Here is a 16,114-nt window from a genome sequence, read left to right on the forward strand (position 1 = left end):
CATTTTCTCTTTTAAAAAAAAATACAAGGCTAAACAAATTCAAATTGGAAAGTGAAAATGTTACAACATCTTCAATCGTTCTCTAATCCCAGTTTTAAGGACAAAGCAGTTAAACGATCAAATTAAACCAAAGCATGTTCAGAGGATGTGCATGTTTTGCAATTCAATCACTATCGATCAGGTATGTTTAAAGATATTTTTTATCTGCATTTTCGTTGAGTGATTGGGTACATTGATTCCATAGTGGTTGATGTTCTCAGGAGTCTCAACTGTTGGATCCTAGTAGAGAACAGTGTTTACATTGGGTCACAAAATCAGTCCGAAATCAAAACATAGCTAGTAGTGGTTGATGAAGGTTGGTTTTTTTTTGGGCCTTGTATTGGGAACTCATCAAATCGGATTGGGCAACCCCCCAAAAAATATATATATTACAAGTTTTCCATCAAAGCCCAGGCCCAACAACTAATCCAACCGGTCTCGCCATAACAAACTCCTCGGGTCGTTTAAGTGGACCTCACCATGTAGTTTGAGCGTACACTCAAATGACCTCACCATGTAGTTTGAGTATACACTCAAGTGGTCTGTGCGTGTCATTTGAGACAAAACTCTTGGTTTTTTACTAGAAGATATGGCGGGGTCGTTTGGGCAATCTCCAGGACAACATGGCGGGGTCGTTTGGGGACTCTCTTGGGCGACATGGCGAGGTCGTTTGGGGACTCTCTTGGGCGACATAACTGGGTCATTTGGACTTAAATAATTCAGTTTGTTTGTCACGATGTTCATTTTAAAAATCAACTTCCACTTAATTAATCCAAACTCGAACTCAAACTCAAAAACAACTTCATCAAGCTTGGGCAAACTCGAACTCAAGTTTAATCAACCCAATCTTCCACCCAAACTTCAAAAAAAACATCAAGTTTGAAATCATCAAATTTAATCAACCCAATCTTCCACCCCAATCAAGTTTAATCTTCCACCCAATCAAATTTAATCAACCTAATCAAGTTTAATCAACCCAACCAAGTTTGAGTATATACTCAAACGGGACACGACTCGAATTGGGTAAAATCGCCAACTTCAATTCCCATTGTTGATTCACAACTCAACACTCGAAGTACGAACACGACAAAAAACTCGATTTTTTTTTTTTTTTTTTGGTTCAGTCTCGCAAGAGAGATGATACCGGCTACAAAAGGTTTGAAAAAAAATGGTAGCTGGTATACGTGGGGCACGACAAAAACTTCGATTTTTTTTTTTTTGGTTCGGTCTAGAAGAGAGATGATACCGGCTACAAAAAGGTTGAAAAAAAAAAATGGTAGCTGGTATAATGGAAGTGGGTATTGGGCTATTGTTGTTGGACTTAGTTGTCGGGCTTGAGCTGGAGGCTGCCCAATGCAATTTGATGAGTGCCCGATTAAATCACATTTCTTTTTAGTTGGGGGGGGATTGGAGTCTGCCTAACACAAAATGGGGTCCGTCAATAACAAGACTCTTTTTTATTAGAAAAGTATTGTAAACTACCTCCAACCACCATGAAGTCCATGAGGCACAATGTTTTTGTGGGAGGCACCATTAATACTGTTGAAGGAATTATCACTGTCAGTCAGCTTGCTATTGTAATGGCAGTTGGTTTACACAACATTCTTTCTAGGGTTTCTCTTCCAATGAAGAGCACTTCCAATGGTCAAGCTTTACTTACATTATTTGGAGAGATTTTTGTTGCAACTTGATGATCACTTTCAAACAACTTTAGTTTCAAAAATAATTTTGTAATAATTGTTATGTTATCCAATTACCTATATTTTCCTTATTAAAAATGTTATGCGTTATTTACCTATTTCCAAATGCTTTCAATGAATTAATGAATTTTTTTTAAAAGAAACTACTTTTCATCACTAAATAAGTTGTTATTTTTTAGCGCAATACACTTTTTGAGTTGCCTACTTTTCAAATCTCATTTTCTATTACAATAGACTAGGTATTACCCGTGCCTACGACACGATTTGTTATGAAGTGTTTATTATGTTGTTTATGGCATTAATCTTGGTACATCGTAGCCTAGTATTTTCATGTGTGGTAATTTGTTAGGACCAATGCACTTGATACAAAAAATTAACATTTAATTTGCATCAATATCGAGTCCTGTGTAAACAATTAAAGCATCAAACAAATATACCAATTAGTAAATTTTGCAATGGAAGAACACATTTGCATCTTGGATAGGATTGTGTGATCTTGCTTGCATCTTGAAGTTGGAAATTCTAACACCATCTAGAAGTGTATCAAGTTCGTGTCAAAATTCCACAACAAAACTTGGTCACACAATAAAGGGACTCAAAAAATGACAAAATTGAGTTTATGAACATATGCAACGAGTGCCTTAATAGCCCTGAGATATCATTCGATTTTTACTTAAGGCACTTAAATCTAGACATCCTCTCCACATGCATATGACACTACCATTACTTTTGACCACTTGAAACACCATCTGCAGTCGAATTAAGGCATGCCCACCCAAGGCTACGACCACTTGACACGCCTTCTCCACTAAAAACTTAATTTTAGTGCAGGCATCATAACACATTTAGAAAATCTTAAAACCCTCACATCACATTCACCTTCTTAGAGATTTTTTTTTTTTTTTTTTTTTTGAAATATTTAGAAAGTTAAGGCAGAGGCACACCGGTTGCATTGAAAGACCCATAGCCCGAAGGCTTACATTGCCCGAAGGCTCATCAACCCCAAAAGAAACCTAGCTCAAAAGCTCTCGTTGATGCGTCATTTTTTAATAGACCCAACCGCCTCCATTTTGTCCATAAATACTTGCTTTCGCTCCACCCATCGTAGCAACACTCTGTCTCTAGCTCGAAGGCTCACTTGGCCCAAAGGCCCATCACATAATTACACAATAAATAACTCACAACCAACACTTGGTGGGATTCGAACTTGTAGGTGAGGGGTACACAACCAATTAAGCTAGAAGCTCTTGTACCTTCTTATTAGAGATTGAAACCCACATAAACAGTCGTTGGAAAAATAGAAGTGCAACACAAGAGGCAAAAGGAAATAAATTAGTGTTGTACTATGGCTCTTACAAAATTTACCGAATTGAATCACATTTTGTATTCTATAGTTTGAATTAGAATCAACAACCTCATTTTGGCACGAGGCAATTTGCAAAAGTTGAATTGCTACATTCATTGTGTTTATCTGTAATGCACACAAATTTGAAGTTGTAAGCACTAATGTGGTCAATCATCATCATCATTTTTACTTTTTTGATCAGTTGAAACTCCGCTAATAAATTACAGTAACATTACCACTCCCTTGCTCCTAGTCCACATCCTATATAAATTTTTGGCCCATTTTAATTGCCAACTTTGTAGTCATAAGTATAAAATGCATGTGCAGAAAAAGAAAGAAAGAAATGCAAGCATAAGCCTCAAGTCCACAAAAGTATTTCTATTCCCAAAAGTCTTCACCACTCCCATTGCACGTTCTTCTATTACTACTTTGTTGCCTGCAATGCAATGCAATCCATATATGTTGAAGGTTTGTTGGCTTTGTAGCCTAAACACTTAAGTTGCTACTTTCACAATCCTAGTGATCCGAGCACAACAAGCCATATTTTTCTGTTTAATTTGTCAATAATACCATCAAGGTTAACCTTACAAAAATCTAGATAGAGGATGAGCAATCCATTCTTCCAGTTGAGGAATTTCAATGTTACCCATACTGAGGTAACATGCCCATCCATACTACAATAGTTCACTATGAGAGAGCCAAAAAATGAGCTTGTAAATGGCTTGCAAAGCGCCAAAAAAAATCTAACTCATCCAAAAGAGTATGCTCCTCAATTCTTCCTCCCAGCAAGTCCTAAAAGGCAAGATAATATACATTAGTTCCTTTATCTAACCCCTTCAAGAATAGATCGAGTTGATTCTTAACCCAAAACATAATACAAAGGCTGTAAATGTATGTGACTGTAACACGTGAGTTTATGGAGTTTACTGGAGTTGGCAGTTTTTAGAGCACAAATCCATTATCTGTTAAATAGACATACACCATTGCTACTAAACGGAATAATCCAACCTGACTCGATGAATCCTCCTTGAAGCAAGAAGCAATAATCACTATAGAATACAAATAAAACAAAAATCTAACATAGTTCTGTTTATGAAAACTTGAAAAACAAAAGTCCAACAACATAGTTAGGAATTGAAAAACAAAAACATAGTGTGTGTGTGTGTGTGTGTGTGTGTGTGTGTGTGTGTGTGTGTGTGTGTGTGTGTGTGTGTGTGTGTGTATATATATTGGCCAAAGTGCCAGATCTAATTAAGGTTATCAAAGGTAGGAATTGATATGACTTATATTGGAAGGTGGGGAACACTCGCAGACGGGTTACAGTTTAAGATTCTCCTTGTCAATATGGACAACCTATTGTGGCGATAATGGGAACCTGTGTTGGTCACCCTAAGTGGTGATCTGGTTTAACAAAGAAAACATTAAGATTTTAAGGTTTAATCAAGTGTTAAAAAGATGGCAACACACTTACACATAAAGCAAACACAAAAGTGAAATTCTAAATCTAAAAACAATTGAACAGACACTAAAAGGTAGTTTATCAAAACATCACATTATCTATTTGACCAAAAAAGAACCAACCAAAGAGTAGGTGTGGGCACACAGGCCTCTAAACTCCCTACCGCCCAAAAAATAAGTTCAGGTTTGTTGTCCCTATCAACACAAAAGTCCACATTTAATGCAACACTTTTTAACCTCAAACCACCATTCAGGAAAAAAGTGTTATTAAAAAGCAAATTTTGTATATGCGTCAAGTGGATCAAAGTTGTGCTCGCATGGTTGAAGTAGTAATGGAGCAGATAGTAACCTTAACTAAATCTTCTTGGTAAAAAAAAATTGTAAGGCATCATATTAGTATATAACAGCCAAGAAAAAACCAACTGTTTCTTGGGAAAATGAAATGAGTGGCTTTTAGGCATTGTAGTAGTTGCAGTGACCTTTGCACTCATATTTGAAAGATTATATGTGTCCACCAATACAGACCACCCACATATTTCCCTCTCCACGTGTTTTGTGGAAAGAAAAGAAGCAATCCTTCATGTACGTAATATTAAATAAATGAATTATAATTGAAAATACAAAAGATGATTGAATAAATGAATTATAATTAAAAATACAAAAGATGTGAACAACTTAGAAAAGATGTACAACCTCTTGATGGTGATTACAGACCAAGAGTGGTTTGAACTTTTTTTGACATGGCGCATTGTAGGATATATGTCATACATAATAAGCATATTCATCAAGAGCGATTATTGGGAACATAATAACTAATACGCAACTCCACAACAAACATGGCGGTGGTAGTTTTGAATATATATAATTCTTTAAAGCGGAATATATTTGTGAGCTAATATTCTGTTTTAGAAATATTTGCTAGAGAAGAGAGGGGGGGTGTCGAACAGAGACATTTTGAGTGTTTGGCCTTGAGTTTATGTTTTTATATCTGTTTTAAATATTATGTCGAACAGAGACATTTCTAATCAATATGGGAACCAAAGGTTTGGACTTCCTCGTGCAATCATATATCCATGCTTCCAAATCATGGACAGCTGAACGACTTCAAGAACATGCTGGTTGACTATACTCTTGCAAATTTAGAAGGTATAAGCCTAACGAACGTAACACTTCAATTCATTGTTAAGCTTACTTGATACCTAATTTTTTTGCAAATTTAGAAATAAATATAGGTATAACCCTAACGAACATAACACTTCAATTCATTGTTAAGATTATTCATTGTGAAGATTACTTGATACCTAATTTTAATACTATGTAAGTTGTTTACATGTATGCAATAAACAACACAAATACACAATATTATTTAAGTTCATACAAATTCATCAACCACCTTGAATGCAATAAACAACACAAATTCGCATCACCAATTTATAATTTGATAAACAATATACCAGGTAATTAAAGTGTAAAATATTTGAATTCAATTATATACTGTCTAAAGTATTAAATCAGCGAAGCACAAAAAATAAATGGAATCCTTGTACTTGACTACTAAAGAATAATGATGTGCTCAGTCCTCCCAATGGGTAACGATGAAGAATTTTCCGCAGAACTATGAATTCCAGTCAAGTGGGCAAAATAAGTGACAGAGGATTACACAAATTCTCACATACGAACTGCAATACCATCAAAGAAAAATGACAAAACAATTATCAAACAAAAATCAATAATAATATACGATTCAAAGGAAAAACAACACACACTTAAAGTTTGTAACACCAAAAGTGGTTTTAAAGTGAGATAGAAAAAACTAAAGAACTTTATCAATGTACAACACCAAAAGAAAATCAAGCGGAATGGTCAGAAGGGGTTACCATAAAAGTTAGAAAGATGATCGATACCTAGTGTTTGGAGGGAATATCGTGTATCTTTGCTGAAATGAATGAGGAAGTCTTCTCAAATTCGCGGCATTGGCTATGCCATTTACTGTTTTTTCAGCGAGACAAAGAGAAAACCATCTACCACCGGCTCTTGTTTTTTTTTTGTTGATGCGAGTCTTGGGGATTAAGCCTACTTCTGAAGGCCACTAAATTAGATAAAATTAGATAATGGCGTTTTTTTAAGTATGGAAATTAAATAATAAATTAATTCACCGTTATAAATTAATTAGGACTAAGAGTTAATATGGTGAAGTGTGCTTTAATAATATAATCGATGCATGTGAAATCATAAATCACACCATCGAGAATGTATCTTGACTAGTTGTAAACAAAAGTCCGTCATTCTTAAGAAGTACTATATTCATGAAACATAACCGCAAGCAGACTTGACAGGCAATCAAAAATAGCAAAAATACATAGGAACAGTAGAGAATACTAAAGGACACCAAATGAAAATTCTACTAACTGACATGTCACGAACTTGGCAGGAAGTGCGGCTAGAGCTATTCACTGGGAAATTTAGAATTCAGAAACTCCAAATCCTCCATAAATAGTTGCAGATTTTTGGTTTTCAGCAAGAAACCAATTGCTTCCTCTTCAAATTCCAACAGCCAGCCCAACTTGATCAGTTCACACAGTTCTGGAATCCGTTCAGATTTCTCCCATAAAATCCCATCAGCTATCACCTGAGAGAAAAACGTAGCAAATTCAATATTGGCTTTGTGTCCACATGACCTGTTTATCTTCTGAGTGAACATTTTGGAACTCTCTCTCTCCCAACGAATCATCTGGCTTGCCTTCACATTAACACTTTCTCCTGAAGACAACGATAAGCTATAACCTACTGTAATGGGTTTCTCAGTCTCAAAGACATTAACATCAAGAAGAGCCTGGACTATCTTTTGCCTCTTGTTCGCATCCACTTCGATAGAAGGATCAGCAAGAAATCCCAGTATGAGTCTTATAAGCTCTCTACAGATCAGAATTTCACTTGGATTAACCTGCTCAAAATCACCATCCACTTTAGAACATTCACTCTTTTCAACAGACTCAGAAACAACTCGAACACCAATACTACTGTAAATTTCATGCAGTTTAGTCCGAGGAATAGATGGTAAACTTGGCTGCGGATACCAGACGAATAACGGGTCTTGCGAAGCATTTTGCAGTAGATCCATCAACAGCAAATCATTGGGAATGAAAATGTCTTGTTTGTTGCACAACTGAATTACATCCGAGTTTGTGTATGCAGGCAGCTTCACCATTTCAGCAAGAAGATTTTTGGTCTTTGAAGAATTCCAGTGCTGCACAATGCATACCCAAAAAGCACAGCACTCTGCATGTGTCAACTGGCATTCTGAACTTTCCCAAGTCTTCCAAAGCCTGCAGTAGTCATCAACAGAAGGACTCTGCCTCACGTGCAAAGTCAAGGAGAAAAAAGACCATAACTTCTTATCATAGTGTCTCTCCAAAACATTCAACTGTGAGCCAAAGAGACCATCCTTATCATGAAGAACACATTCTTCAGGGCTCACCCACTGTCCCTTGTCACTTCCATCTGGAATCCAGATCCAGTTAGCAGTTCTGTCGTCTGGTTTATCTAATTTCCAGTCGTATTTTTTCAAATACGCATAGATGCGAGCAATGACAGCAAAATGAGAATGAGACTCAAGTTCACTAGCGAGTAAATGGCAGCCATTTTTAATATCAACAGTAACTCCAATTGAGTTCAGCTCCTTTCTGTAGGATGCAAGATCAAAGCCATAAAAATTTTCGTCAATAAAAGCACCATCTTCCAATTGTAATAGAGAATTCCAATCTGAACCAAATAGCAAACACTCGTTTGGAGGTCTGTAACCCATACGGGTCTTCAACCATTTCTTATTGATTCGCCGCATGAACTCTTGGGGTAAGGGGTCGTTTTCAACTTTCAGCATAATACGGACACATTCAAGCAGTGAAAGAACACTGGAAGGAGTTATATCCGTTGGATTGTGAGGGATCGTTAAACCAGCAGCTACAAACTTCGACCCCTTGTTGAATTCAAGTACCACCCCCATTGCCTTTAGCTCCTCTTTGTATTCTCGAATGGCAGTACCATAGCAATTCTCACTATCATCAATAAAGGGAAGCAATGCAATTGGAGAGAGATACTCCCAGTCTGAGGAAAAAAGGATAGACTCCTTCGGGCTTCTCTGTCCAAGACGAGTCCGCAGCCACCTCTCGTCACGGATACAGTTATGAAACTCTATTGGGATCCGGTGGCGAGATTTCGTTAGATCCCTGTAACATTTCAGAAACATGATCACGTTTTCTGTTGTGATGGAACACGAAGAAGCATGCTGCTTGAATAGACGAGCAAATGACTTAGCCGCCTCCTCAAAATCAACTACCACTCCCAGTTTCTTCAGCTCGTCTTTGTATGAGAATATATAATTTCCATAGGACTTTTCACAGATCAAAGGGAAACCACCAAAGATCTCAAGAAGGCATCCCCACTCAGAATCAAACAGGAAACATTCACTTGGAAATTTGTAGCCAACAGTTGTCCTTATCCATTTTCTACTTTTTAGTACACTGACAAGTTGATCAGATGATCTTGAATGACGAAGGCAATCCAGTATCAAGAGAACCTCATCCACTGTCATAGATGTAAACGATGTCGGCATTCTGAAACACTCAGTGAGACGCTGATAATCTTTATCAAACCCAACAACAACTCCCAAAAGCTGAAGCTCGGTTCTGAAAGTCAGGATTCGTTCTCCATAATACTGTTGATCAATGAAAGGAAGATTACAAATTTTTGAAGCAGCATTCCATTCTGAGTCATACAAAATGGATCCAACAGGAGATCGTTCTCCATGCTTAGTCCTTAACCAGCTTCCCCCTCTCACACTCTTGACGAAGTCATCAGGTGGCAAGTACTTTTCCCTCAAAAACTTGATGAAATTAAGGATCGAAAACACATTTGCCCTAGTTAGATTGTTGTTAGAAGCCAAATGCATGAGGTGCCTCCCAATGAACTGACATGCTTCCCCAAACTCGGACATGACCCCTATCGATATTAGCTCCTCCTTGTATTCAATAATTCTATTGTCATAGAACTGCTGATTGATCAAAGGGATATCAACCAGCTCAGATCCGTTTTTCAGTAGATTTCCCCACTCAGGAGTAAGTAAGAATGACTGCGATGGAGGCCTGTATCCCACACTAGTGCTCAACCAACTTCCATCTCTTATGCATCTCAAAAAAAATCCGTCCACCAAAGACCTCTTGCGTTTTAAGTTCCGAATCCAATTAAGAAGTAAGAACGTGTTCTCCTTGGTCAACGGAGAAGAAACAGTTGGAAAAGCATCGTCAGGAGGACATAAATCAGGTATATCTGAAGCACCAACATAATGTTTTAAGAACGTAACTAGCAGCTTCTCAGGTGAATGTACACCAGCAAAATTGCCAGCATGCAAGTAGTCTTCTCCTAATTCAACATAATTTTTCCTTCTCCATGGATTTGATCCAATCAGTCCCACCCACTTACTTCCTTTAGCCGGGACAAGAACCCCGCTTCTCTGTGTAGACACACAGGCATAGTTATCTAACAGGGGCATCTTATCGCACAAGCTTGCAGCTTCCTCTTGAGAAACATATTTATTCGCGAGAGAGTGGCGTAAGAAGTGAGCAAAGGCCACAACAAGCCTTCTGTCATTGTTCAGTGAGTTCAAGAGAAGATCAGCATAATCATTAACTTTAATAAAGCTAGCTTCCACATGCTCTGAAAGCCATTTCAATAATGTCTCTGCAAAACGGAATGACCGTATTGCCTCCTGTGTGCTTTTTGGCATGAAGAAACAAGCTATGGATCTGAACTCCTTATTCCAGTCAATCAGCCAGGAAATATGACGAGCGTCATAAGAAAGACACATTCTCTTTCCAACCCATTCGTCCACTTCATTAATACTGCACAGAAATACATAGCCGTCTTGACCGACATATTTCAGCAGGGGTATATTCTTCATGTTTGTATGCTGAAAATGTGACGACCACTTATCAGCGACAAAGAAGAGAAGCTCCAAGTAAACATCTTCTGAGAGTCCCGATACCATATTAGAACTTCGAATACACTTTGCATACCACTCAACATCCATGAATTTCACCTCCAGAAAGTTCAGTATGTCATCGTAATAGTCCTTATCAAATGCAGAATTCAAAGCACATATTCCATGAGATGACAAATTATGCAAGCTCACCTTTTGGTCCCTTGCCTTGAGCAAGATATTCCAAAAAGGAGGCATGATCCGACCTACATCACAAGGCTTGTAGAAGATCTTCTGTTCTGTGTATGACTCTGATAGCATAATGTGTTCCTTTAACAGTTTTTCTTTGATAGTCTCTCTCACAATATTCAGTTTCCCATATGAGGAGCTGTCAACTGGTAAGAATTCAAACACACGCGGTAGAGATGAAGCGGGAGCACCTCCTGATGTTTTCAATAGGGAGATGAAGGCATTAACAAAAGCTAACGGCACAGAAGCTAAAATCCCCAGGTTCCACTTGTTGTCTAGGAGGATTGTTTCCCTCGAAGATGCAAGAACAAAATCAGCTTGAATAATAAAGGGGAAATTTGTAACCATCTCCGTTGGTAGAAAAGCATAGATTCCAGGTGAATCCATCCCTCTATTGAGACGCTTCCCATTAGGAAAAGCCAGAGTGATTACTAACTCATCAATTCCCATCCTCCTTTCCACCATATTTTCCTGATTAACTGGAAATTTCTGCTTCCACATGTAGTAGCTACATTCTCTCTCATTGTCTTCACTATCTTCTTCAGCAGAAAGAAAAAGAGTGTACGACTCAGCGCCAACATTCTTCCTCGTAACAAGATCAGTTTCACTTGAAATTGAGATTGCACTAACGGTATTGAGCTTGGACTCCTCGTTATCTTCCCTAACAGAGAGCCTCTTGATCTTCGAAAGAAACAAAAGAACTTCCGGATGGATGTTTGAAAGCTGAATCTTTACAACTCGCTCCTTGTCAGGCTTCAGAGGAAGAATAATAGTCGTTGCTGGAAGAGCGTCACGACCGTATATCTTTTGTATGTCAGAAAGAGTAGGATTCTCATCAACCCACTCAGGAACAATATACCCAAGATTGCAGTGTGGGCAAGGATCTTCATTAAACTTTATCTGATACCCATTACTGAAGATGTAAGGCTGAGCCGTGATCAGAAACACACTCTTAAACCCAATTCCTGCGACATAAATTGAATATCAGTTGTGTTTACACTAACCAAGTCAACGCAAATCAGATACTATTCACAGGTACCAAAACACTCCTAATCTTATCACATACAAGAACAATCATTTGAGATGAGATTTAAGATAGAACTTAGTCATTACAATTACCAAGGAATAACATAAAACCTTGTATTCTTCACTATTAAGCACATAACATCTTATTGGACATAATGGGAAAGGTACCAACATTAACAACAACACAAACATTTTATGCCAACAATTTCAGTTAAAGGTTTCCCTTTTCTATCAAGCTATGAATTACAATAGAAATCATATATATGCAAAGACTCTTGTATGGGAAATCTATTACTTCTGCTCACACTTAAATGGTAGAATTATGTTTCGCTACTTCCAAGATCAACTGCTAATACACCATATTCCCAACTTAAACTCACTAATTGATCCCTAACTCACATCCGTTAAATTAAACATCAAAACACAAAAATGGAATAACAACTAATACAGAGTAAACCTCAACATAACATTTCAATAATCTAAAAAAAAAAAAAACATTTGTCACCTTTCTCTCCAATGTAACCGAGTTGTCGTTGTCCTTTCTTAGTAGACCTTCCAACACTACAAATCGACTCGATATTCTTTGCAGAAAATCCTTTCTCATTATTAAATATCAACAAAGTAGACGGTGCACCAGTTCCAGTTATATCACGTGACGTCACTATAAACTCCAACGATGGCTTCACTCCATCTCCATACACATTATCCTCCGCATTCTACAAGCAAAACATGCAAACTCAGTAAAAAAAACATATATACACAAATAAAAAATGACTAGTTACCTGAATGATCTCCATGAGGAAGTGAACATCTTTAGCGTAAAGTTCAGCGGAGAGGTTTTTAACTGACTGGTGAAGGTCTTCAGTTAATGGATTAAGTTCTCCACCTATGGAAAACTTACTTGTCCTTATTTGTTCAATGTGTTCTTTTGCTGTCGTCATTCTTTGATCACTAAAAATAATGTCTTCTGCTGTTGAGAAATGAAGAGTGTTTTTATAGTGAGAGAGAAGATGAAAAGCTTGCAGGCGAAGGAATGAATAGTAGAAAGAGGAAAGGTAAAAGTTAAAAAAGTAGATTCTTTTCTTATTTTTTTGGAAGAAGAATAATTGTACGGTATTGACTTTGAGTTGACGAAGACCTACGAGCAGTTAGTAGAGTTACGATGATTCGTTGGGAAAGAATGCCTTTTTTTCGTCTTTTACGTGACGAGGCTACTTGATTCAAGACCGTTGGATCTCTCCAACGGTCCGAAAATCAAAAACAAAAAGAAAGAGAGAGATTATGGGTTTGTTTTTTATTTTCGGACCGTTAGATTTCGGATCCAACGGTCTCGGCTGGCGTCTCTATAGGGATATCCTCGTGGTAGACGAACTCATAAAATGTGGGGAGTTTTCACTTTCAATACGATTTCCCACGCGCCACGTTTAGGTAACAGTATTGCTGGTGGGACCTACTTTTTTACCAAATATACACGGACACGTATCATTACTGGGAGAGAAAACAGGTGGGATTTGTGTGAGTGCTGACTCCGTCGAGTCTCGTTACCAAGAAATTGGGCGAGACAGTCTCATTTAAATAAAAATAAATAAATAAATAAACCAATAATTTTTTGGGTTTTAATATAGGAGATCAATAATTTTTTTGGGTTTTAATACTTTCTGTATTGTTTTTATTCTCATAAATGTTTTTTAATATAAAATCTTTATAATCTAAGCTTTTGACTAGTCAGCCACATATTATTTTTTAATATAATTTATTATCTTTTTCGCCCTTCTAATATAATTTACCTGTAGATATGATAACTACTAAAATAAGATTGAATAAGATAACTACCATAACAAAAATAGTGGATTTTGGGTTTGAATATAATTTAGATTTATAAGGAGTAAAACTAGTATACGCAAGATAGAGGGGGTGGTGTATTGAATCTAGGCCACTCATAATAGTAAAAAGTACTGGTGTATTGCTCCACAAAATACTATCCAAGGACCTAGAAGTATGTGCACGATTAAATAACTTAAATATATGTTTTAAAATGTTGAGTTTCAAAATAATTTAAATACATTTAAAATTTATGAATTTTTTAAGAGATTATGAGAAATGAAATCTGGTTGTTTCATATATTGTAGAAATAGTTGTAAATAATTAAATAGGATATTTTTGTCCATTGCTTCTAAAAGTGGTTAAACATGTGTCAAATTCTAGTTTTGGTCAAACTTGGGTGTAAAAACTACAAATATTATGCATGTCTTAGGAGTCCAAAAAATTCTTAGGGTAATTTCCCAATTAGTAACCCATAATGTCAATCTGTTCCCAAGTAGTAACCACTCTTCAATTTTGACTTTTCAACCTCACTTTTGACACTTTTGCCCTTCTCTTTATTTTCAAACAATGCCCACGTGGACATGTAACACTCTCTCTCCCCTCTTTACCTACTACGCATAACTCTGTCATATTGTACCTGATGAGTTTGACTTTACAGTGATGGACAACCGTTGGATCTTGATCAAGAAAACATGTTAATCAAAACATGTTGTAGTATCTGTGTTTGCTATAATGAATAAGCAACTGACTAATAAACTATCAGCAACTCTCAATGATTTTGGTTGTCAGTACCTTTACAACTTTTACCTCGTATTTTGAGCCAACCTAAAAAATAAGGACAAAAGCTCAAAGTTTATTTTTTTTTTCTTGATTGTTTCTTCTTCTTCCTCGTCATTGTCCCCTCCGCTTTTTGTATTTTTTAAGGTTTGACATGGAAAACATGACACATTCACATGATAAAGGTATAGTTTGTTGTTTTTTAAGCTATCTAGGGCCTTGGGTCTACGGTTTTGTTCCACGTAGTTTAGTGTTTTGTTTGTTTGATGTTTCATCTTTCAAGGAATAGGGTTTTGAAGACAGCTATGACGTCTCCATGCATAAATGCTTGTTGATTATATAGTTGTGGTAGAATGTTGGTGGTTTCCATGTTGATTCTATATTTAATGTTAGGTTTAATATTAAGGCATTTAAGATAGATTTTGTCATAAATGTCATAAAAGTGTTAGTTTAACTAGTTTGTGCTTAAATGTTTGAATTTACTTTTCAGTTTTTATGGTTTATGGTTAGGTACTTCTTTGTAACCATCGCTTTTTGGTTGTTTTTTTTATACTTACTGGTTAGGTACTTCTTTGGATGTTCTTATTCACTACAATGGAGAGATGAAAACGGACAAGTATGGCCGGATGAAGTATGTTGGTGGCGAGGTGAAATTGAGAGTTTGTGATGGGGGTATTTCATTTGAAGGATTCATGAGTACCGTGGAAGGTGTGTTGTCGAAAGAGATCTACTTTTTCTATAAGATACTTTGTGAAGAAGTCCCCGTGTCGAATTGATGAAGAAACAGATTATTTGAACATGATTATGAAACAAAGAAAGTCTCCAAGAAAAACAATGATGGTTTGGGTTATCAACGAAGTAGAAGTGGTAAGCAATGGACTGACCTAATGTTAAAAAGAAAGAAGTTCTTCTCGAAGTTGTTTAAGAAAGACGCGACTCCAAGCATTGTTTCTCCTGTGAAACACTCTTTTCTGAAACAGAAGGAGCTAGCTCGTCAGAAGCGTCCTATTAACTAATTTAAACTTGTCGATGAAGCAATTGGTAAGTAATGCAGTTCCATTTGGTTAGGTCATTATTAGCGAGGGTGGGTACATGCTTTATTTCCTGATAGTTATGAATCTTTGGTTTTCCAGAAAGTCCCCTTGACCAACCCTGGAGTGGGAAAGTGGGGACTCATCAATGGGAAGATGTGGAGATTCACGACGTCGAAGAACACATTCAACCTCACAGCTTGTCAACGTTCGAAAAGGTGATGGCAGGTAAGTCTTCGATATCAATGGGATATGTTGATAGATGATAGCTTACCTGTCGGCTGTCGCTGATAGTGGTGTGGAACTTACTGAGTGTTCATTGAAATATAGATATTTGTCCAGAGGGTGTTTCCTCTGAAGTTACACCTGAACCTTCAGTATAGAAAAGAGAAATGGTCACACCGCCTTCTCTGTTTATGGAAGGTACACTCTATAGCCTTGCAAGGTAACATATAGTTCCAGTTGTTGATAGTGGGGAGCTAATTACTGATATAATACAGGGACGGTCAATGATGGTGATGAGCAAGATGGTGTACTAGATCTTGATCAACCTAATTATGATGACTTTGATTCCCAAAATCCATATGGTGATACAGAGGACGTCCCTGAGGAATATAGAATTTCCATGAATCAAAATATTGACAATAATGAGGGTGATGATGATGAAGTTGAAATACTACATGAAGTTAAT

At 37.0% G+C, this 16,114-nt stretch overlaps 1 protein-coding gene across 1 annotated transcript; it reads right to left on the reverse strand.

Moving 5' to 3' along the window:
* Positions 1–6,824: 6,824 nt before the first annotated feature.
* Positions 6,825–12,821, reverse strand: LOC147515364 (uncharacterized). The gene is made up of 3 exons (XM_086587091.1): positions 12,574–12,821; positions 12,297–12,507; positions 6,825–11,730 (listed from the first exon to the last, which is right to left on the reverse strand). Exons 1-3 carry the CDS (start codon positions 12,730–12,732, stop codon positions 6,989–6,991), a joined length of 5,112 nt encoding a protein of 1,703 aa, XP_086443217.1. The 5' UTR covers positions 12,733–12,821; the 3' UTR covers positions 6,825–6,988.
* Between the last annotated feature and the right edge of the window lie 3,293 nt (positions 12,822–16,114).

Source organism: Coptis chinensis, chromosome 2 (assembly GCF_015680905.1).
Source record: "Coptis chinensis isolate HL-2020 chromosome 2, ASM1568090v1, whole genome shotgun sequence".
Taxonomy (NCBI): Eukaryota; Viridiplantae; Streptophyta; class Magnoliopsida; order Ranunculales; family Ranunculaceae; genus Coptis; species Coptis chinensis.

What these genes read in the sequence shown, in the direction of transcription:
- LOC147515364 (XM_086587091.1), bottom strand. Translation starts at nt 12,732, where the DNA reads ATGACGACAGCAAAAGAACACATTGAACAAATAAGGACAAGTAAGTTT. An exon ending in TCCTCATGGAGATCATTCAG is followed by an intron (nt 12,508 to 12,573) that starts GTAACTAGTCAT and finishes TTTTGCTTGTAG; the next exon opens with AATGCGGAGGATAATGTGTA. An exon ending in CGGTTACATTGGAGAGAAAG is followed by an intron (nt 11,731 to 12,296) that starts GTGACAAATGTT and finishes TTTATGTCGCAG; the next exon opens with GAATTGGGTTTAAGAGTGTG.